At 40.1% G+C, this 24,902-nt stretch overlaps 1 protein-coding gene across 4 annotated transcripts in view; it reads right to left on the bottom strand.

Annotated features, from left to right (window-relative positions):
* ntrk1 (neurotrophic tyrosine kinase, receptor, type 1) overlaps positions 1 to 24,902 on the bottom strand; it is a 95,540-nt gene that overhangs the window by 24,620 nt on the left and 46,018 nt on the right. For 2 of the 4 annotated variants that reach the window (XM_087848490.1, XM_087848487.1), the window contains exons 2-12: positions 20,063 to 20,137; positions 18,626 to 18,697; positions 14,667 to 14,735; positions 12,896 to 13,044; positions 9,769 to 9,911; positions 9,027 to 9,168; positions 5,505 to 5,831; positions 2,857 to 2,871; positions 2,688 to 2,746; positions 2,497 to 2,599; positions 483 to 638 (exon numbers count right to left, since the gene is read on the bottom strand). In XM_087848490.1, the coding sequence (XP_087704616.1) occupies positions 483 to 638; positions 2,497 to 2,599; positions 2,688 to 2,746; positions 2,857 to 2,871; positions 5,505 to 5,831; positions 9,027 to 9,168; positions 9,769 to 9,911; positions 12,896 to 12,959 (1,009 nt within the window). In that variant the 5' untranslated portion in view covers positions 12,960 to 13,044; positions 14,667 to 14,735; positions 18,626 to 18,697; positions 20,063 to 20,137. Of the gene's footprint in view, positions 1 to 482; positions 639 to 2,496; positions 2,600 to 2,687; positions 2,747 to 2,856; positions 2,872 to 5,504; positions 5,832 to 9,026; positions 9,169 to 9,768; positions 9,912 to 12,895; positions 13,045 to 14,666; positions 14,736 to 15,906; positions 15,935 to 18,625; positions 18,698 to 20,062; positions 20,138 to 24,902 lie in introns of those variants that run through there. The other 2 variants (XM_087848488.1, XM_087848489.1) reach the window with 2 other exon arrangements.

A 24,902-nucleotide genomic window follows, 5' to 3' on the forward strand; every position in this document is an offset into this window, starting at 1 on the left:
ATAAACAAAGAAGAGTCATGGTGATGTTTAAGGGTCTAAAAGTAAGAATAATTACATAATTTCCTTAGGGAATGAATAAATAAAAACTTGGATTGTAACACTATTTTCTAGAGGATTTATTGATTATGTAATATCTGTCAATCTATTGAACATAACCTGCTCTGGACTAAGTTATACCGATACGTAATATCGGATCGGTCCATCTCTAGTTATGATGTTCTTAAAAAATATCAAATATAAAATATGATTCATCAGAAAAAAGCCTCTATGTCCTGCTCGCAGTAAAAGTTAACTACACTTCTGTTTACTTTTCTGTGACACTCAAATAAAACATTACAGAAGTTCATCAGCAAGAACTGATGGTGAATGAAACATTCCCAATGAAAAAGCAAACGAATACCTACAATCAAGGTGTCAAAATGCAGTTTTTGGGGAAACATGAATGTATTCAAACATCTGAAAGGCTCTGCAGTAACACTCACACATGTCTTTGTCTTTGATTATGCTGCAGAAGTACTGTGGATTCTCTACGAAGCTAGACAAGCCAGAGTCTTCATCGGAGGAAGGCGGGCTGGTACCAAAATTCATGAAGCGCAGTGACACGGCCAGGTCATCCTCCTTCCCCAGAACTGATGATCCTAATGAAACGGAGCAAAGCCAATAAAAATGAGAGAAATGAGACCTAATCAGTCTCCAACCATCTGTGATTGCAGCAGCCATCAAAAGAAGCAATTCAGAACCCATTTTTCCTTTCGAGGAACTGGCATTCACTATTACTAACTTGGATGCACATTTGTTGGTACCATGGTGACAGATGATGACAAGCTCTAATAATCACCATCATCAACCATGCAGCAATCAGGCCACACTGAAGTGAAAAAATATGACCATACAGGAAGCGTGGGCGGTTAGCAACCCCCGACTATAGTGCGTATTAAAAGCCAAACAAGTGGGGTCCAAATTGTAAAACCTCACTTAGGAAGGCAAACCACAGAACCCCCAGAGTCCAACACGGTAGAAAATGGAACAACAATAAGAGAGCACAGAAGCGATGGAAGGAAGGAAAGAGGGAGCAGGGTCCACTTAGGCAATCAGGGCCACTTAGGCACTCTGAGAGTGAGAAGGGTGTGTGTGTGTTCCTGCATCCATCCATTCATCCATCCAGCCATCCATCTATCCATCCAGCCATCCTCTTTAATGGCCCTCGCCCCGTGGCGGTGGCCAGGGGAGGTTTCTGCCGCCGTTCTCGTGCAATAATTAAGGCACTTTAGCCGACACAGTGGCTGCCTGCGAGCAAAGTTACAGCTCAGTGGAAATCCTATATTAGTCCGTCTCTCCTGTGCATTACCTTTTAAGAGACTGACAGAACCATCTGTGATTTAAAACAGTTACTCGGCAGAGCATTTGACTTATTCCATATACATTCTTCAGAGGCGCGCATAGAAAAATCATGTAAAGCCTTAGATTCCTTTCACTCTAATACATCTATATTACTTTTAAAAATCTGCACAATTTTCTCCCGTTACAACTGAACAAAGTGTTTGGTGGAAGCAATGAATGCAATCTTCATAGATGCAAAAATATATATAAAACAGAGCTACTATTGTGCATTATAGAAAAACCATGTGATTAAAGCCTGTGCTTCATGTGACCACAATCCGTTTGTGTAATGTTTGCGGTCACATTTTCTTGATGGATGTCTGCCAGCATGCCAACAAGGCATAAACCTACCTCCTTCCATAATTCATTTATTTTCTAGCACGTCAGTGTTTTCCTACCAAAGCTTTTACTTTCATTTCTCCCTTCAACTCTAAAAGTTTGAGTATGAAAACATGTTTCTGCAATAAGTAAAAAAAAACCCATAATAACCTTTTAGCACATTGTTACTGAAAGAAACACAACTCTTGTAACATCTGGGAACTAGAAACCAAATTACAGGTGATTGAAGTGGTAGGAAGGAGTCTAATTCTGAGCGGAAATGAATATCACTGACTTGTCATAAGGCACATGTGTAAGTCTGCCGCTAACCTCAGGCAGATGAGCGGCAGGCAGCTGCAGAGGTGCAGCTCACTCAGTCCTCTCAAACTCCTTTTAATACAAAAGTTGTCCCAGTCATATCATTTATTGACATTTGTCATTCATGCACGATACAGTCACAATAGGTGAGAAGCCTGATATCGCTCTTATATCCTGGGGTTAGATGCCCAGTTTCTCAGGCAGGTTAGAGAATAACTAAAACCATAACTAGTCCTTTTTCACCTTTCTCCAGTCACGATGAAGCAACAGACTTAATATACAATAAGTAGTGAACATTAAAAGTTATTTTTTTTAATCTTTTGACAGAGCTAAGATTCTTATTATGGAAATAGCCATTAGACTAATTAGAGCTAATTACTGTCTGTGACTGCAGTTCCAATTAAAAGACGAGTGTCATCAGGCTTCTCCTTTAACTTTCGTGCCTAATTTCAAGCTTGCAGTCAAACTTAAATAACTTACTGTGAATTCCAAACTTGGAATGATGGCCACATTTGTAGACAACCAAAACCATGATGAGCAGAAGTTTGCAAGCAAACACACCGAGACCCACGGCCACATACACCTGTCAAACAAACATTGTATTTTCAGTCACTAACACTCATTAGCTGCAGCTTTCGCATTGGGATTGAGAAGCGTTGGCGCAGACGCACCAAATACATCCGACTCTCCGGGTTTTCCGTGACGTCCATGTCTGATTTGTTTGTAGGACCTGCGGGGCAGGAGTGAGAGCAACAAATAAAATGACATGTAGATCTCCATTCAGTGTTCAAAGGACATGCTGAGATTTTTTTATAGACTCAAAATCAACTGAACACTTACTTTGACCCACGACGTCTTGCATGTGGGAAAAGCACAAAACACATTTATGAGCAAACAGCACAGAGTACCATGATGCAACATGTGCTTCTCACGGTGCATTCACTCTGTTTAGTTTGGCTATTTCTACATATCAAGCACCGAATCACAATGCAGTAAGGTCGACACCTTTCAGTTCACGACATAGAAAGAATCCCCACAACTAGTGTGACGATCAATTAGTTTTAAGTGACACTTACATTATTGTCTCTGTCAGATATCTAATGTGCTCCCTCTTCACTCCTCATCACTTTAACACTGAAGGGCAATAACACACCTTGAGCACTGCTATGAATGCCCGGCACATAACTTGATACTATCATCATACAGTTTATATAATTCACTCACACTGAAGTCCAGATGATACCTTTGCTCTTTATCAACACTTTATATCATTTTCTCCATTCTGTTTTCATTAAGCTCTTCATTTGTTGCATTGTTAGTTATGTATATATATTTGTTTTTCTGTGCCTTTAAATCAGAATACAGAGTTGCAATAAAGCACCTAAGACACCTGAATCCTATTAGGAATGCACATTACTGTCATTACAAATCTATGAAGCAAACCTCAGTGTAAAACAAACTGATCAGCTCCTAATTTAGATTTAAACAATTAAAATGTGTTTATTGTCATGAAATGCAATGATTTTTTTTTAAATAGTAACCTTTCACCACTCAGGGCTTGGAGGACAAGGTGTAGTACTTTGAAAAGGGGTCTGTATATATATACATATACATATATATACATATATATATATATGTATATATATATATATATATATATATATATATATATATATATATATATATACACATATATACACACACACACACACACACACACACACACATATATATATATATATATATATATATATATATATATATATATATATATATATATATATATATACACACACATATATATACACATATATATATACATACACATGTATATGTATATATATATATATACACACATACACACACACATATATATATATATATATATATATACATGTGTATGTATATATATATATATATATATACATATACATGTGTATGTATATATATATATATATATATATATATATATATATATATATATATATATATATATATATATATATATATATATATATACATATACACACATATATACATATATATATATATATATATATACATACACATGTATATGTATATATATATATATACACACATACACACATATATATATATATATATACATATATATATGTATATGTATATATACACACATATATATACATATATACATATATATACATATATATCTATATCTATCTATCTATATATAGATAGATAGATATAGACAATTTGAACAAAACTTTTCTTCCAGTTCTTTAGATTTTCCTAAATATTATTTCTATTATTATTTCTTATATATTATATATTTTCATCACCCTCCTGTGAATCCAATGTTGCGTTCTCCATTTGGATTCGATGTCTCACATTCAGCGTATGAAATGCCACCGGCCTCATGGCTGTCGCTAAACTGTGATCTGTGCAGCCGATGCTGATAATCATAGTAAAGACGTAGGCAGATGTAGATCTTTGCACATGTAAACTTCCTGGGGCTTCCATGTGTAGTTTGTGGTGATTCTATACAGTTTTCTATGTCCCAGCGACCAACCGTCCAAATAACTGACTGAAGGCTTTTCCAGTATGGCTGCCAGTGGACTTTCCACCAACCTTGTTGTTACACCCCATCAACGGGCAGCCAAGACACAATATAAAAGGCATCCATCTCCCTTGCCCTCAGCAGCCACAAGAACCACTTGTTAAAGATAATATATGTTGTATTTATTGATCACAGAGCCACAAAAGCAGGAGTTTAAATTAATGTCAGGGTAGGCCAAGGCCAAAACAATAAATTAAATGATAGCAGGTTACCTCCATAAATAACATAACTGCTCAAAATAAAAGGCATGCCCTTCTTCTTCCTTCAAACTTAAACCAAAGACACAAAGCTGCATATGTGGCAGGTTGGCACCAGGAAAGAGTAGATGCCTCCTCTCTAGATGATGGCGGTCATCTTGGTTCCCTATCTAGGAATCAGGCTGGTAATCAGTGGTTTGCACTGCAGTGCACGGGCACATACGCTGTTCACTTGATTGATTTTTAAAGTGACTTATAATGCAAAGAAAACCTGGAGATGAAATAAAGATATTTATTCTACACATGATGATTAAGATGTCTGCAAATTCTTTCATCTCTGGTAGGTAATTAATTTAATGTGATTTCCAGCAGCTATAGTTGATATTACAGGATGATGAACAACTTCTAATGACTTGAATTAATAACATTTAAGCGATTACAAAGATATTAAAGCAGAATTAGAACCTTTTACAATTTGGGTATAATATCAGCAAACTTTTAAAGTGGCATTTATCATTAATAAAACATATAATTCTACACATCCAGGTTTTATGTCCCAGCTCATTTGGATAAGGCCTCAAAATTGTTTGGCTTTCAAGATGTTTCAAGATGGCGCCAAGTGAGACATGACTCTAGGAGATAATTAGTAATCAGTGAGTAGTTTAGTTTAGAGTAGCAAAACAGGAACTCACATGGAATTATCCCATCAGAATTGTCAAAGGGGTTGTCCATGAAGTACCCATGTGCGGTGGCCTCATCTCTTCCCAGTTTGTTCTCCACAATCAGAGTGTAGTTGCCATTGTTGACGTGGGTTGGCTTGTCAAGGAAGAGACATCCGTGCTTCTCCGATCCATCGCCTGAATCTACGATGGGCTGCGTGTATATGTATCTGGTCTCGTTTAATTTCGTGCCGTTGTAAAGCCAGGTGATGTTCGGTTCGGGATTGCCGTCCACGGCAAACGGAAAACACCAGTGGTGCTGCGGCACAGCATTATTCAGGAAGATTATTCTGACTGGAACTGCGAGGAGACACAGAGTTTTGAGTTGTGAAGTAGCAGAGCACAGACATAAATGAGTTTCTAAAGAAAAGATGAGCTGCAAACTGTCTATGGTGTCCTGGTGATTTGATTTAATGTATTTTTAGACGGAAGAATTCAACTGAGAAAGTAAAAAAGGTAGTCTGGGAAATAAATCTTTGGCAAGAGTTCAATGAGAATATTGACTCAATACTCATGTTTGTGTAGTGCAGACAGTTATCTTAGCTCAGTTCTACTGCATCTGACTAGTTGGTTCCACCCGTTTCCAGTCTTTCAGCTAAGCACTTATATATATATACATATACATATATACATATACATATATATATATATATATATATATACATATATATATATATATATATATACAACATAGTCATAATATAATATAATACACCTATAAAGACTCTGTGGTTTTGCGTCTGACTTAAAACTGTCACGGCGGGGTGCGCCGGTGTGAAGAAGAGGTAGACCCAGAAGCAGACACGGTGGAGACAGAACTAGGTTTCCAAAAATAAAGCGAGCCTTTATTGTGGCTGATGGCATGACAAAAACACTAGAGAACACTGAAACTGGGAAAACTAAGGAGACCAAGAACACTGTGTAACCTAAAAAGACGATGACACTCTGTGAAAGAACTATGAAGAAACTATGAACACAGAGTAACTAGGCAGGCTATGAAACAGTGACACAATAACGGAAACTATGAAAAGATGAGGTGAGGATAACAGACGATCTGACCCCAACTGAGCAGAAACACACGGATTAAGTACACATAAGGAATGATCAGGGGAAGCGGAATCACATGGAGAAAACAGCTGACAATAATTAACATAATGACAGGACGGGACGTGAAGCTAAATACAATAAACAAAAAACCACAAGGATCCTTCAAAATAAAACGGGAAACATAACGAGACCCAGACATGACTCGAACTAGACAAACAAAGAAAACTTGGACATGAAACAGGACAGATAAACACACGAAGACTTAACACAGAAAACTTCACACAGGGATGAGACCAATGGGGAGCTTGATAAATCATGAATTAAAACTGTAACCTAGGCATGAAATGAAACTAGACTGAAAGGAATAACAAAAACATCAAGAAACTCAGAATACTGGGTTACATGACCCAGGACCATGACAAAAACACTCTGTCATAGGCAAAACAATCAATCAGAGAAAGATTAACCAATGAAATTACCTCATTGGGAAAGTCAGGAAGTCAGATTTTGTAGTCTACAGCTCACTTAAATTATGACCCAAATTAACATTTTACTGACATGTTTAAGGTCTCAATCATTTGTTTCAAGTCTTATTATTGCAAGCAACATATCAATCAAACTTATCAAAGCCAACCCTGACTTAAAAAAATAACAAGACACTCGACCTGTGGTCATGTCCATCTTTTGTATACAGTCTATGCTTGCAACTTTGCCCATACTAAAAAAGTTCTCCCACGAAATACACATAGATACACTTACAGTCAAATAATAATTATATATGCTCAGCCCTGATTTTATGCTGCATGTGCATTTTACTCACACATAACAAAGCAGGTCAGTCAGTACTCTATAGGTTGCCTCTGAGTTTCCAACAATCAATGCTCTCCATCTGCACTGCAAACCTGCGTTGACCTGCTATGAATAATGAAATCCTGGTCGTTGTCGTGCCCCTGACCACAAATGCTACCTGGAAGCTCTTCTGGACGTGAAGTTACAGGAAATGGCTTTGTTTAGATCGAACACAACTCTCGACTGCAGAGACCCCTGATGTGCACGAGTCATTCTGCTGCTCTTAACCCGTGACCCGACCCCAGAAAGTGCTGCGCTAAGGAGATACCGAGGCATTCGTCTCTTTACCGAGTGCTCGCTAAAGTCTGTTACACCGAGTGAAAATTAGTGCTATTTATCACATTTAACTAATCATCCATTAGCGACCTCTGCTAATCTTACACGAGCAATTTCACTGCAGGGGTGAAAAGGAAGGCTAGAATTATGTTTAATGAGCCTGCCAGTTCTCAGACTTCATTGCAGAATTAGACAATGAACATTGTGAAACATGGCAAACACAATAAATGATTTCTGGCCCCAGTCCAGGTAGAGTCGGTGCTAACTGGATGCTTTGCAGGCAAAACACCATCTTTTGGGATGTTGACAAAAATGATGATTTGTTTTCACCTTTTTAAAGTTAAAATAAAAAAAAAGCCTAATTTAGAAAAGCTCTTTTATATGAAAGGGAAGCCACACGAGTACCATGAATCAATGGCACAGAGAGCCACTCAGCAGTAAACACCCACTGTTCTGGGAGGTAATTAAGAATAATTAAAGGGCTAGCGGTTAACGAGTGTCCGTCCACCAGGGGGGCCGATGTTGATAGATTAGCTGCACTAACGCATTTACAGACTGCCAATCACTGCGGATGAAGCGGTTTTCCGGTGTAGGAGGGAAAAGTCCATTAGCACAGGCTCAAATCAGATCTTAGCACGGGTTATCAGCCCCATTTTCCTGATGCTCATTATCTGTCCCTTGATGCTTGTGCATTTGGCCTCAGCTGATTGGCGCCCCTGCTCTTTTTGGCTTTATTTTCTAATGAGTGTCACTGAGTTGGTGATATATGATATTGTTTGGGTAGTATTGTCAGTAATGTATCACTAATGCATCTGACTCTGTCTTCAGTGGGACCGCTGGGTGCTGTCATTCCTCATTGTTCGACTTCCAGATGCACTAATGCATCCGAAAGGAGAAAACAACAGTAAACCTCCAGGGTCAAGCTGCAAGTGTAATTTAAAAGTACATGAGGTGAAGGAGTTCTTTAAGAGCAAGGTGAGGTGAGTTCACGTTCTTTTGTCCTCTCATTGTATCCCTGCATTAAAAAGCAAGCCATACCCGCTGCACTTCACTTATACTATTTTAACACTTCTCACCAGTCGGCAGAGTGAGTGGCAGGTGACAGAGAGCTCCATTAGAAGCATGGTGGGTACATACTCGTATTTGTAGAAGGGGCATTTAGAAGAAATCAGTGCAGTGCGTTTTTCCCTTTCTCTAGCTGTCCACCCTGCCTGCACTAGAAAATGGCCCCAGTGTGCTCTCGCCCTAACCTCCATTAAGCCCGACGATTTGTATTGAGCCTGTGAGCTTTCAAGAGCTCCGTTTTATTTTGCAGGCACTTACACTCAATGTCCAATTGCACCATCCTCTCCCCTGGCCCAGCTTGGTTCTCGGCCTCGCAAGTCAGGTTGTGTAGGTTGTCCTTGGAGGAAACGTTGGTGAGGTAAAGGACCAGCTCCAGCGCAGAGTCTCCGCTCTCCTGCAGCTACCGCCGGCACACACAGACAAGGTGTTTAACTACAAATACATCGCTTGGAGGTGTACGTGTTACAACGATGAAATGAGACCCAATTTACTCTAGTACGGATCAATAGGTTAGAGAGCCGCATTTGAAGGTGATTTATGTCACTTTAGGCTCAATGTAGCTGATCTAAAGAGCTTTACAGCAGATCAGAAATGGCACCACAATGTAAAAACCCTGACTACAATGATACAGCAATTATCTCAAGGTAGACCGTACAGAGAAAAACCCAACAATCATATGACCCCCTGTGAGCAAACACTTTGGCGACAGTGGGAAGAAAAAACTCCCTTTTAACAGGAAGAAACCTCCAGCAAAACCAGGCTCAGGGAGGGGCGGGGCCATCTGCTGTGATTGGTTGGGGAGAGAGACTAAATTTAAAAATTTCTTTTTAAATTTAATAAAAAAACTAATAGAAAGTCAATTTTCATAACACCGAACTCTGATCTGAGCATCATCCAGTCCATCAGGGATCATATGAAGAGGAAAAACTATGACATCCTAAAAAAACAAAGAAAAACTAATTTTGTATTTGTTGAGCACATGCTGAAAATTCTCAGCTACCTTGGTGAAAAAGTGAGAGTGGAGGGCCTCGGTCTGCCATCTCACGGTGAGAGTGGGACTTCCTTCCACCTCACATACGAATGTAAGGTTGCCTCCTTCCAGAATCTTATCCTGCGAGGCGGTAATCTTCACCTCAGGCAGGCCTGAGAGTGCAGGACAGACAGCGTGAGAGTACATAGCAATAAACACAGGTTGCTGTTGTGATGGTGCAACTAAGTATAGAGTTGAACTCCTCCTTTTTTTTTTCAAAGCTCTTTAGAAAAATAGCACAGGGACAAAATCTCTCATATGTTTCCTGGCAACAAGAAGTTCCTGCTGTATGTGATTAGAGCAACAATGTTGAGCCAATTTCTTCCCCACATTTTGGTGTATCTGCTTTTTTGCAGCCTTTTATAGCCTGAATAGGAACAAAAACATATTATTTTTCAAGACAATTTGAAGTAGATGCATTATTTCAAATACTGCTTACAAAACATGATTAAAAAATATAATAATAATGGACTGCATTTATATAGCGCTTTTCGGGGCTCTCAAAGCGCTGTAAATTCATTCACTCTCACATTCACACACTGGTGGAGGCAGCTACGGTTGTAGCCACAGCTGCCCTGGGGCAGACTGACAGAGGCGAGGCTGCCATATCGTGCCATCGGCCCCTCTGGCCATCACCAGTAGGCGGTAGGTGAAGTGTCTTGCCCAAGGACACAACGACCGAGACTGTCCGAGCCGGGGCTTGAACCGGCAACCTTCCGGTTACGAGACGAACTGCCAACTATTGAGCCACGATCGCCCCGATCTGATGAAGTTTACAAAATAAATCTCCACCACATGTGGTTTAACAAATACAAATGAAACAAGTTCTTACATTTTCAACTTCTGCCCTAAAGAAAAATCCATAAGTCGTGTTACAGGCTGCGCATTTCCAGCTCTGCAACTTTTAAGGGGCTCCACTCGAGCCTCGTGTTATTCACATATTTAAAACATGCTTTTTATCTTGTGTCATTTTCACACATGAATTGTGGAGAATTTCTGAAGGATCAGGTTGGAGAAGAGTTGACCTTTCTCACATGTAGTCCACGGGAGAGACGCTCTCTAAGAAACATTCTCACTTCTCAGAAATACTGGATTAGGCTTCTTACTCACTCTAAAAGGCTACCCTATTATACTGGCACAATGAGACAGTACACTTTTACTAGTAAGCGTGCAGTTAAAGACTGTTTTATGTGTGATCTGACTGTGTTGGCTCTCACATACAGCACATCTCGACTGGTCCAATTTCTTCTGACTGGCTGCTCCTCGCCTGGCTTCCTCCTCATCTCACACAAAGCACAAGAAGCAAAATTTGGGGCTCAAGTGCCAAGAAGTGCAGTTCCTCGAGTGGCCACTTGAGACTGGCTCCAAAATCTAGACCAGGGTTCCCCAATCCCAGTCCACGAGGGCTGGTGTCCCTGCAGGTTTTAGATGTGTCCCTGATCCATCACAGCTGATTTAAATGGATAAATTACCTTCTCAACATGTTTTGCAGTTCTCCAGAGGCCGGGTAATGAGCTAATTGTTTGATTCAGGTGTGTTGACCAAGGCTACGTCCACACGTACCCGGGTATTTTTGAAAACGCAGATTTTTCTATGTGTTTGCACCTTTCGTCCACACGTAAACGGCGTTTTCGGTCACTGAAAACGGAGATTTTTAAAAACTCCGGCCAGGTTGGATATTTTTGAAAACTCAGTTTTTGCATTTACGTGTGGACGAGAAAAACGGAGAAAACGCAGCGTCAAAGGTGTGCGCATTTTTTGACGTCACACTGTGCGCCATGTTATTGTTTCGGTGAAATAAATTTCTACAATACTGTTACTGTTAATTGTCTCTGCAGTGTTTAAATGCTTACATATACACACACAGTTACTGTCCCTCCACACATACGACTCGGTTCTGCTTCTATGCCCCAGCTTTGTTTACTTTTTCCCACCGAGGCTTCTAGACTTCTGATTGGCCAACATTTCTACATGGATAGGAATATATCGCCACCTGCTGCTTTGGCATGTTCCTAGCAGCGTTTTCCTTCATTTCTGCCTTTACGTGTGGACGGGATTATTTTTTAAAACGAAAACGGAAAATCTCAGTTTTCAAAAATACCCGTGTACGTGTGGACGTAGCCCAAGAGTGAGATCTAAAACCTGCAGGGACACCGGCCCTCGTGGACTGGGATTGGGGACATCTGATCTAGACGATCACTACAGACTCCCATAGTTAGAAACCCCAAATCACAGCACTAACAAAGATTTTTAGGCAAACCACAAACAGTTATTTAAGTCTACATTTTTAATAACTGACCCATTTGACTAAGTAGAGGCTCACCTTTATCAGCCTGAGCACTTTGATTCTCACAGGCAACTATACAGCTTTTTATGCGCTACATATTTATGTAATTACCAATGAATAGTGACTGATAATAGTGATGTACAGACTATCCAATAAGATTAGGATTAAGAGTCCCAACCTCCCAACTGGGAAGGAATAAAGGTAGCTTTTTAAAAAGGATATAAAACATAAATACATGTAAGCATCTTTTTATGTTTTTATGGCAGCGAGTCTGATTTTTTAAGCTTGTGTTTCAGCTTTATTGAAAGAAGTGTTAATAGTTACTGTTACTTAGCAGGACTGTGTAGCTGTGCAATGTGCTCATAAAGTCTATATAACTTCATCCTCTTGTGCAAATATGGTGACTTGTGATAAGTGGATGCTTCAAAATGCAGAGTTTAGAAGCCACTGGGTGACGTCACTGTGGCTAAGTCCATCTTTTATTTAAAATCTATGGCAGAGCCAGAGCATACACGGAAATCAGTGCTGAGTCGCGTGAGCTCAGGCAGAAGGACGGAGAAAAATATTGAAAATCGAAAATTTAGAACAATCTGAAGCCTGAGGTTCGCTTTGGCGAACAGGGTTTAACTGCGCATGAGGTGAGAACATTATTTTTAAAAAAACAAACCCAACCAGATCTCACGTGTGCAACCAGCACACGTGTAGCATGACTTGCCAATAAACTACTGGTAATGTCATAAAACCTGTTAACTGACTGGTGTCAAACCTTTCACAGCTTTCTCAACAAGAAACAATGAAACGCATACTCACTGCAGTTTTCTATCATCAAATTGAAAAGGGATATTTTCTCGCCATCAGACAAGCAAGACAACATTTGGTTATCCAGGTCGCCGCGTTCTTGCCACTGCTTCAGCCAGTAGAGCTCACATGAGCAAATGAGAGGGTTGTCTCTCAAAACGCTGAAAAGAGAAACCAATAAACAACGACTTGAAATTATTAGACATGAATCAAAAACACGTTCTGTCCTCATGCAAACAGTTTTAACTCACTGTTATATACAAATACCCTCAAAGTGTTTCATTTGAAAGCTTCTAATACAAGTGCATGACAAGGAATGTATAAAATAATTGATATAAATCCTTGAAGAATTATCTTTTATTAGAAAATAACCATTCGTACAGACAAGCTTCTATACTTGCAGGAACCTTACAAACTACATGCTGAAAGAATACGACAATCAACTTAGAAAAGAAGCAGTTAACTTTACAATATGTTCACCTCTGAATTGAATCAACAATTAAGGACGTGTAGTTATAGATGAGGCACAAAGTTTCCCAGGTTAGTTTAGTTTCATGCTGAATAACACCTCTGTCCTTGGGCTAGAAAAAGCTAACAGCAAAAGTATAACTGACCAAAGTTCTCACCAGAAACAGAAACAGCAGGAACAGCACTGGGCCATGAGGTCACTGTGGCCTGAAATGCTGGTCACATGACCATATTATACTGGGCAGTTGCTAGTTCAGGAGTGACCAGCTCACTCACAGCCCAACTTTAAGTAAAATGGGTGTGAGTGAAATCCATAAATGAACTCATTTTACACCTGTATGCCCTCCAAAAATAAGAAATAATAATTTAAAGGGCTAAAACTAACACTGAAACTAAAACTATTTTCAAATTATAAAAACTAAGTGAAATAAGAATATCTCGTCTAGAAACTAAATGAATTTAAACTAATTGATGCAAACATGATGTGAAGAAGTCACTTGGATTAGTTATGAGACGTTTAACCCACTGAAAACTCTACGTCCAGATGAACAGAATCAACTCTTTCTTCCTGAACCAGTTCCACTGACTTTCCAGCAAAAAGCCGTTTTTTGCTTTCTGTAACAGAAAAATGTTTCCAATTGCAGGCTGGTTTTGAAGAGGAACCAGCGTAGAACAACCCCTGCATCAGCTCCAGCACTCAGTCAGTAGAAAACAGATATACGAAGGCTCGATAAAACACACATTCTGACTTCTGAAATATGAGTTTCTGGTGCAAAGTATAATCAAAACTCCAAAGATTGCGCTCTCCTTCTCTGTCTCTGCAATTGTCACACTTTCAAAGCCATCCAGCTGCAGGTTCTTGCGCCTGGTGCAGTCATGTTTTCTTCCAAATGCACTCTATTTTTATCCAGAAAATTCAACTTGGGTAACTTAAAGCTTGTAGAGCAATTCTGTGAAGGTAATGTGACCAACTGACTGTATGCACACTGTGTGGATGGAGAGCTGAGGTCAACTATGAGGGTAACCACAAAGCTCTGTCATGTGTTGGCATTAATGGCCATATTTTTCATGTGGTCTGCTGCTGCAGAACAGTTGCTTACCCAAGTTGGACCTTTGAAAATTATGACATTTTTATCACCACGCTAGCTAACACAAATTTTAAATGGTTTAGATGGTAAATGGCCTGTATTTATATAGCGCCTTACTAGTCCCTAAGGACCCCAAAGCGCTTTACATATCCAGTCATCCACCCATTCACACACACATTCACACACTGACAGAGAGAATTCTTACTCCAAATTCTAAACAGACTCACAGGTTAAGCAGAGGCAGAAAATGAAACACCTTCCAGCTGATGTGCTCCAGAGAGTTTGATGCCAAGTTTCTGTCAAACAAAAAGAGAAGACAGGTGACATTGTGAACACTTCTTAATTCTCCTTTGTTGCACCTTAAGCTTTTACACGTGACATCTTTGCTGTGTCTGGATTTTACCTTTCCAGCAGCACAGACAGACAATAGTTGTCTTATTGTGCTGTCTGTTCAAATGCTGCTTTGTGAAGGAGCGCGGTTCCAAAAACAAACCAAAACAAAGCTATTACGAGTCGAAATACAGGAAAGATTCAAGTAAATATGTTATTTTTCTTTGTAGTAATCTGGTCCTGTTCTGCAGTTGAGTCACGCTGTGATTTGATTGCTCGCTTTCAGAACAATGTGTACCTGCCTTGAATTACACTCAGTGGAAAACGTTAATGCATCCAAATGGGTCCTGATCAATTACCTTGGCACGTATTTCACACCAGCCGAGAAGCCACATTCACAAGCACCCCCGGCACATCTCTCAGTGTTTGCTTAGAGTTCAGTACATTAGGTGATTAGTTCAGTTCGCAAACACTTCTGGGGTGAGGGACGGGGCCCAGCAGTAATTCTTTGGAGTCAAATACGCTGATGAAATACATATCGAGAAAAAAAAGTTTTACATGTATCGAAGAAATGTCTGAAAAATGTCTATTAAAACTGCCGAGACATCTGGGTTTTTACTGGCCAAAAGGCTGTAGCAAAGGCAGCGAATGAGAATAAGTCACAGACTCTTTCTTTATCTTAACTTGTATGTAGGGCTGCCACAAACGATTATTTTGATAGTCGACTAGTCACCGATTAGTCGACTAATCAGATCATCATCCATTGGACATAAAACGTACAGCTTATTGGACCAGCAGCATCTGCTCTTATATAACTATCATTAGCTTGCAGCTTTAAGTGTTTAAGGTATGTGCTAACTAAAAATAAAGACAAGATGATAGTTTATTAAATTTTAATGAAATTTACAGATTGTTTCGGTGAAGTTTAATAAACTCCTTGCTATCTAAAATATAACAGGACACCAGAGTAAATTCTCGAGCATCTCACACTTCTGATAATCAGTTGTCTGCTTGACGTTTATTCAGTTTATAACTTTAATCTCAGCCAAACCGATTTACTCAGGAACAAATAAAATACTGAAAAAGCCAAACAATAACATTTTAAGTTACCTAAGTGACTTATATATCATGTTTAACCTGAGTAGCGAAAGATGCGGTGGGTTTGAAGCCGAAAGTCCGGTGTTCTCACGGCTCTAGTGAGCCTTGCCCCCGGCTAGCTATCGAGCTAGTGGGTAACAGACATCTCCGAAAACGTCGGAGCGCTTTTGAAAATATGTGGTGTCTTGATAAACTGAGCAGATATTTGAAGTTTACACAGCTACATTCTCGCCTGAAAATATGTTAAAAGTTTATTTTGTGACCCGAAAAGAATAATAACAGTAATATTAAAACTAACTACCTGCCACCATTGTTGGAAACTGAGCTAGGCTAGCTTCTTCTTCGGGGTTTAACGGCAGCTGGCATCCTTGTACATGCAGTGCTGCCATCTTCTGTTTCAGTCCGTTATTACACTCTTAAATCCTACTACTTATTCCTGCGTCTTTTGGGATTTTACAAAGCTTCAAACGACACGTTGACTATTAAATCAGTTGTCGACGATTTTGATAGTCGACGTAATCGTGACTAGTCGACTAATCGTGGCAGCCCTACTTGTATGTCTCACATCTCTTAAACATCTGGATGAACTGCTGCTAAATTTGGAGCAGACATTTATGCTCCTTTAAATGTCATCAATTCTGCGTTTCTGATCATTTAGAAGGTCAACTGTGTTTTGAGAAGGTTTTAACAGGTTACAATTTGTTTTAAACAAACACAAAATTACTTGCATCCCTACCAGCCTTAGCAACAGTGCACATGCTAATACTGTTAACATGCTAAATTAAGATGATTAAGAAAATAAAGATTACAATGACATAATCTCTCTTTTTAAATGGGACATATTTTGCTCTGATCCTTCCTTTTTTCATCACCATTCGACAGCTGTCTTTAACAAGCCCGGCCTATTCCCTTGGTGCTATCTTCCCTTTAAGCTAACTTTCTGCTGTGTGGCTGAGATTACTATATTTAGAATATCTGCTCTTACTGACATCAGACAGAGCCAAGAACAAACACAACAGTGTCAAATCAAGCATTCAGAGCAGTCTAAAGCCTTATGTGTACAAAATCTGATCACACTTTTTAAAACTCTGGCCGCTGTCTTAACGAGCATAAATAATTTCAACAGAACACATTTGATGTAAAATAAAAGTATAAGAAGGCCAATTTAACTTCAGTCACGTAGACACATTGGTGTTAGCTGTCTACAGCATCATTGATATCTACTATTACCACTACAATTTATCTCAAATTTCAATGTAGGAACGGGAGTCTTTTTCATTTTACCTACCCACCCAAACACACTCCTTATTCTGTTTCCTCGTTAAGATTTCAAAACATTTCAAATATGGCGATGAATCAAATCATACTGTATATGCCGGCTTACAATAATAACACTGTAATCGAATGCTACATATCCTTTAGTCAATCCTCTCAGGCCACTTGAATATCACCACAAATGATCCTCAGACTTCCCAGGAATCAGCCTGTAAATAAACCTCCCTCTGAAGATGACAGAAAGCCACACTGGGGAGCGTCCAAATGGAAACCAATACATAATCACTCTGACAGGACCAAGGGTTCAATTATTTGTTTTCCTTGCCCCCAAAAGTTCATGTCAGATGGGTTAGCCATTGGGGCTTATCCATTACCAAACTCGATTCTTCCCCCGGTCCACAGGGGCAGAGCAGAGGCACGAACAGCAGCTCGTTTCTCTTTTTGCAGTTTATATCAACATTTTTCACAAAATGCATTTTTGCTGTTCGTACAACAATGAGAGCAGGAAGAGAGAAATGAGGGGTTGGAGTTGACTGAGCTTCCCTGCTCAGTGCTCAGTTTGGCTGCAATCAGTCAGCCTTAATCTCAGAAACACATCTGTCACACAGAAAGCCCTACACTCCACCCAAACCCAGCCGCCCTCTCCCTCCACAGTGAAATATTGATTAAGTGATAATGGACCCTTAGTGGAGTGTATTTATTATGCATCAGTTGTCGATAATCCGCCAAAGTGAGCGAGTAAAAGGTGACTGGTGGATGTCTTCTCCAATTTCTTGAGCTCACCCTGCCTGCCTCACCACCACCACCACCACCCCTCCATCTATGGTCCTCCAAACCCGGCTGTCTTTCAGATAAACAACGCTGATGAATAGACAGATTTGATGGTTTCGGTCGATAAGGCTTCCTGGTATTATTTATTGCTGGGAATGGACCGTGAAGCTACAATGTTTGGAAAAATAAAGACTGAAAAAATAATTTCATGCAACTCAATGTAGAGGCTGTAATTAACAACGAGGCTTCTTGCTAATTAGCTTTTTGGTGGTTATAATTGGATCAAATTTTACAATTGCAGATATTTTATCAGTAATAACTGACTCTATGAACCATTTTCACTATTGATCCATGTGATATTTAATTTCTTGCTAATCAATGATCATAAATCCACATAATATGGAAAGCTGAAGCTATATATTAATTGTGTTTTGCACAGGCAGACAACTGAATTAAAAGTGCCGTATAATATAATCAGCCATGAAAGTATAAACTAATATGTATCTAATAAAATGTAAAAAAAAAAGTCATTCATGGTTTAATGTGCTTCCAAAATGATTTTCCAGATTGGAGGATGCAGCTGTCTGTCTCTCATGTGACATGTGCAATATTAAAGAGCCGGCTGACTGACAGCGACAAACAGGATGACCGGCCCACAGGTCAAAACACGACACGGGGAACACAATCCTTCGGTATCAACAAGGACACTTACACATACTGAAGCTTGAGGTTGTTTTGGAAGGCGTAGGCAGAGATGAACCTCAGCTTGCAGAATGTGACCGTGCTGGAGAGGACGATAAAGCACAATGAACAGGAAAAATCAAGAAGCAAAAAAACACTTGGAATATAATCAAGTTTTTCTTTGTTGGAAAGAAAACAACTTTAATCTTTGTCGTTTAATCATTTTGAACACAGTGTATCTGACTTTTTTTCATTCTTAACCATTTATTCAATTTAGAGTGGCATGGTGGCGCTAGAGCCGATCCCAACTATCATTTGCTGAGAGGTGGAGCGGCCCATCACATTCACGCCTGCAGCCAATTTAGAATCACCAGTTAAACTAGCAAACATGTCTTGCATGCAACATCATAGTCCTTTGAGTATCAGGAGAGCACCCATGCAGGCATGCAGAAATCCTCATAGAGGTCTCAGTCAGCCAGCGAGTTCAAACCTATGACCTTCTTGCTAACCACTGTATCACCACGCAACCTCAACGTTTGTCTATTTCTGCACAAACTCAGAAGTAAGAAGATCATTTCACTTTCAGATACACAGTTTGGGAAGTATGCAAACATACTTTTGAGGCCGGAACTTAATTTTGTTCCCAAAAAATAAGCTTTGACTGTTTTATCTTGGCTTTGAGCTTTCTGTTTATCTCGTAATAATAATGGATTGGATTTATATAGCGCTTTCCAAGGCACCCAAAGTGCTTTACAATTCCACTATTCATTGACTCTCACATTCATACACTGGTGGAGGCAGCTACGGTTGTAGCCACAGCTGCCCTGGGGCAGACTGACAGAACCGAGGCTGCCATATCGCGCCATCGGCCCCTCTGGCCAACACCAGTAGGCGGTAGGTGAAGTGTCTTGCCCAAGGACACAACGACCAGGACAGAGAGCCCGGGGATCGAACCGGCGACCTTCCGGTTACAGATACGCTTCCCAACCCCCCTGAGCCACAGTCGCCCCGTAACAGAGTAAACACTAAATGGAGCAAATCCTGCAAACTAGTTCAGGCACATGCCTCACTTTCTTCAGGGGTAATAAACCAATCCTGCTTTTGTGGGTCTATTTAAACTAAAAATGTCCCATCTATCCCTCTGATATGTGAGTGCTGCTGCCCTTCATCACTCCCTTTTGGTTCAACCCCTCCTCTGCCTAAGCATCCACCTGTAGGCTTTGAGCAGATAATCATATCTGCGGGAAGTAATGTGCTCAGAGCCTACACTCCAGTCTACCTCTATTCTCCTGCTGTAGGAAAATCATTTCAAACATCAGTTTTCTGACTGAAGTATAGTGTGAGAATAGAAAACCTGACACACACAACAATGATTAAGAGAACAGATTATATAGGTATTGTATTGTATATACAGTCAGTTGTATAGGTTGACAAACTCAAAATAAGTTGAGAGAAAAGAATGACTTACAGGTTTTTCAGCTCTCTGTAGAAGATAAGGTCGACTTCTGTTATGTTCTCCAGGCCGGCTTGGTTTTCTATGTAACTAGTTAATAAAGAAAGGAGGACAGAAAGTGATGGAGAGAGAGTTAGATGAAGGTATTGTGTTGTGACCTTCAGTCTTTTGTTATGTAGATATTCATATACTGTAAGCTCATACTGAATAGGAAATATGCAAAAGAAAAAAAGACTAATAAAAGGATTGATTGAACTTGATTCAGACCAGAAAAGAAGTCGTTTTCTTTGGGGGAATTCCAGCAGTGGAAAGATGCAGGAATAACAGCAACAAGGAGAAATAACTACATTTAAAAAACAGGTGCTTTGTACCCAAGAAACACGATGAAAAGACATAAAGTTTCTAAATTAAACAAAAAGAAGCTAAATTAGGATTTAGATTTCAGATTTGATTTTATCCTCTGATTGGTAACAATTATTTTATGCGTAGTCAATATAAGATTGCAGCAACTAAACAATAAAAACGTCACACGAAACATTGTCCAGAAATAAACCTGGAAGCCACTGAAGTCAGCATCATGACACTGAGGAAGAGGATCCCAGCCACCTTTGTAATTATGGTCTTTTGAAGAGCAACGGCAGCTACTTGATGTGACGTGAACAGCATCATGGAAACCAGTTTCATCCCAGTGGTTCTTCACTCGGGTCAGTATGTCAGACATGTATCAGATCTACCTCACATGAGAGTTATCTAAAACAGATATGAAAATATACTATTAGGGCTGCCACGATTAGTCGACTAGTCACGATTACGTCGACTATCAAAATCGTCGACGACTGATTTAATAGTCGACGCGTCGTTTGAAGCTTTGTAAGATCTCAAAAGACACAGGAATAAGTAGTAGGATTTAAGAGTGTAATAACGGACTGAAACAGAAGATGGCAGCACTGCATGAACAGGATGCCAGCTGCCGTTAAACCCCGAAGAAGAAGAAGCTGTGTCCCAGAATTCATAGCGCAGCCCAGCTCAGTTTCCAACAATGGCGGCAGCTAGTTAGTTTTAATATTACTCTTATTATTCTTTCTGGGTCACAAAATAAACGTTTAACATATTTTCAGGCGAGAATGTAGCTGTGTAAACCTCAAATATCTGCTCAGTTTATCAAGACACCACATATTTTCAGAAGCGCTCCGACGTTTTCGGAGACGTCTGTTAGCCACTAGCTCGATAGCTAGCCGGGGGCTAGGCTCACTAGAGCCGTGAGAACACCGGACTCCCGGCAGATGGTTTTCAAACCCACCGCTGTCTTTCACTACTCAGGTTAAACATGATATATGAGTCACTTAGATAACTTGAAAATGTTATTGTTTGGCCTTTTTTAGTATTTTATTTGTTCCTGAGTGAATCGGTTTGGCTGAGATTAAAGTTATAGTTTTTACACAGCTGAATAAACGTCAAGCAGACAGCTGATTATCAGAAGTGTGAGATGCTCGAGAATTTACTCCGGTGTCCTGTTATATTTTAGATAGCAAGGAGTTTATTAAACTTCACCAAAACAATCTGCAAATTTCATTAAAATTTAACAAACTATCATCTTGTCTTTATTTTTAGTTAGCACATACCTTAAACACTTCCAGCTGTAAGCTAATGATAGTTATATAAGAGCAGATGCTGCTGGTGCAATAAGCTGTATGTTTGTCCAATGGATGATGATCTGATTAGTCGACTAATCGCAAAAATAATCGGTGACTAGTCGACTATCAAAATAATCGTTTGTGGCAGCCCTATATACTATCCTGTCAAAAGATTGGAAGTCTCACATGAGCAAAAGTTAAAACACTTTTTCTGCACTCTTAACAAACTGACCTGCAGTACGTCAACTTTATACAAATGCCAGCTTCTTAGTTAAAAGGCAACAATTATACTTTAATGTTCTCTCATATGTATGCTGTTACAAAGATCAAACTAAATTTCAAGTGATGAGATCAGCTCATATCAACCAAAAGCTCAAACTTTCAGTGAGAGCACTGTCACGGCCAGGGGATCAGCAGGCCGCTGACTAGTAGCGTTCTCTCTCTTGCTCTCTCTCTCGCCAGGGCGGAACTCATGGTGGGTTCACGCCGTCGGCCCACGCCGCTCTGAAGAGGAAACACCTGGGCCTCATAAGTGCAGCCAGCATTTAAGCCAGGGAGTGGCTTCTACTCATCGCTGGATTGTTGTGTGTGACTCGCGTCAGTGCAGCCCGGCTCTGAGCAAATTCTCTTTTGCTTCCCTGCGCAAAACCTCTAACGTGTGTTTCCTTCTGTACATAGATCCCCTGGACCTGACCCTGCATTCCCCGAGCGGATTCCTTTTTGTGTGAGTGTTTGGAGAGAGACTGGTCACGATAGGAGAGAGTCAGAAGAGGAGCAAGCGTCTTTTCCCTACCTGGATTTCCCCGGAGCCTTTTCCCTGTCACCGCTTTGTATATAGCACTACCCCCTGCACTATTTGTATATACACCTGGTGGAACTGTAATAAATACTAACTGTGCCTCTGAGTCCTACGTGTGAGTCCTCAAACGAACCGTGACAAGCAGATATTCTTAGTATCGTCACCTTTCCACTCCGATTAAGTTGTCTTAATCGGAGTGGAAAGCGAGCTAAAATTGGTTGTTTCTGATGTGCACAAAGGTCCAGTGTAATATAATTACGTTTTTTTAAAATGAAGGTTATATAAAAAAGCATCAGTAACAACAGTTTAGGACATGCAACCCTGGAACTTGAACACCCACAAAACAGACTAAGAGCAGATGACAAACCCTGGCAAGAAGTCCAGGGACGCACAAATGGCAAAGCCTAATAAGAGCTGAATGTGCCACTCGTGTGGGGGAAAAAAATAATGCCCTAAGATGTGCCAGGCGAACGGGAAATTCTTCTCAATGAGTCACTTTCCACTTTTCCAGACAGAGCCTACTCAGAATAACTAGTGAGCCGCAGATCGATGCAGCACTCAATGGAAGGACAGCCAGCTCTTTTCAGGAGATATCTGAATAGATGGCCCATTTAGACCTTCCAAGGATCTCACTGGAGATCTGTCCACCTCGTTCTGTGCCCTTCTCCAACTCTCCAGTCCCTGCTAGGCTCCATATAAATGTTGCTCATTTTGCTCAGGAGGACACTTACTTAATGGGCTTTTAAAAAGATGTCTAGATACAAAAATTGAAGGATTTTATTTATGTGAGTGTTTTTAGCCCTTTGTTGAATGCATTATAGTATCCTTCAGAAAGTGTAAAATGAACCAAATGACCAGAATCAATAGAAAATATAAAAAATAATGCCCTTTTCTGGAGACTGCCTTGAGGCAAGCACAATAGAGAAGAATATGAAAAATAAAAAGGGAATGTTCAAACAAGCACAAGCTTTTTGTTACAAATAATAAGAAAAATTTAAAGATTTAAAGATGGGTTCTCTGCAGTATTAACGCACTTCTATCGTGCGTAGATGAAACAATATGCAGAAATGTAAAAAACAAACTGTCACTATGAAAAATAACAGTAACAGAATACTGAGAGCAATAACACCAGTAAACAACACACGACACATTGCTTTTAGCAATCGCAGTCGCAGCCATACAGATGTTTGCTGAGTTAACTTCGACACAACTCACCTCACCTCTGCATTTCGAAGTGTCAATTTTAGCATTTTGGCCCCCGCCATGTTGGTTATTCAAAGCCAGAGGTTTACTTTAGGCACCAGTCACACCAGCATGGAAGCCAGTCAGTGACCAACTGGCTAAATAAATAAGTAAATAATAAATAAATTTTTATTTATATAGCACCTTTCAAGACAGAATCACAAAGTGCTGCACATAAGATTACAAGTCATAAAAAAAATTTAAAAAAGAGAAAATAAAACAGGCAAAAAATTAACCAAAAGCAGTTTTAAAAAGGTGAGTTTTGAGTTGTTTTTTAAAAGCAGCGACTGAGTCCACAGTTCTTAATGTTTGGGGGAGAGAGTCCACAGTCTCGGGGCCACAGTGGCAAAAGCTCTATCACCCTCAGTCCTCCTCTTAGTATTTTTTAAAGCAAGTAAGCCCTGATCAGATGACCTCAAAGACCTGGTAGGGACATCGGGCTGTAGCAGATCAAAGATGTAGGCAGGTGCCAGTCCGTGCACAGCTCTGTAGGTCAAGACCGGGATCTTAAAATCGACTCTAAATTTAACAGGAAGCCAGTGTAACTGAGATAATAACGGTGTCACATGTGAGTACTTGGAGGATTTTGTCAAAAGCCTCGCTGCAGCGTTTTGCACAACCTGCAGACGATCCAGAGAACCTTTGCTTAGACACATAAACACCACCGGTCACGAGGAAAAATGTGCATTCTTCGACGACTTGCGATTGGTTGCTGGAGTTGATGCTTTTTAATGCTGAGCTCGTCGCACTGGGGCGACCGTGGCTCAGGGGGTTGGGATGTATCTGTAACCGGAAGGTCGCCGGTTCGATTCCCGGGCTCTCTGTCCTGGTCGTTGTGTCCTTGTCCCTACCGCCTACTGGTGTTGGCCAGAGGGGCGATATGGCAGCGTCGCTTCTGTCAGTCTGCCCCAGGGCAGCTGTGGCTACAACCGTAGCTACCTCCACCAGTGTTTGAATGCAAGAGTGAATGAATAGTGGCATTGTAAAGTGCTTGGGGTGCCTTGAAAAGCGCTATATAAATCCAATCCATTATTATTATTATTACTTGTGCATTGGATCCATTTTTCACCCCATGGTTCCCAATGAGGCCATAATAGGTTTAGTTGGTCTGATGAGCACATAGTCAAGATATGATTACTGTGCTGAACACTCCATTGAAGACAATACCAGCTTCTTCTCT

Source organism: Neolamprologus brichardi, chromosome 11 (assembly GCF_056152115.1).
Source record: "Neolamprologus brichardi isolate AB-2024 chromosome 11, ASM5615211v1, whole genome shotgun sequence".
NCBI classification, from domain to species: Eukaryota; Metazoa; Chordata; class Actinopteri; order Cichliformes; family Cichlidae; genus Neolamprologus; species Neolamprologus brichardi.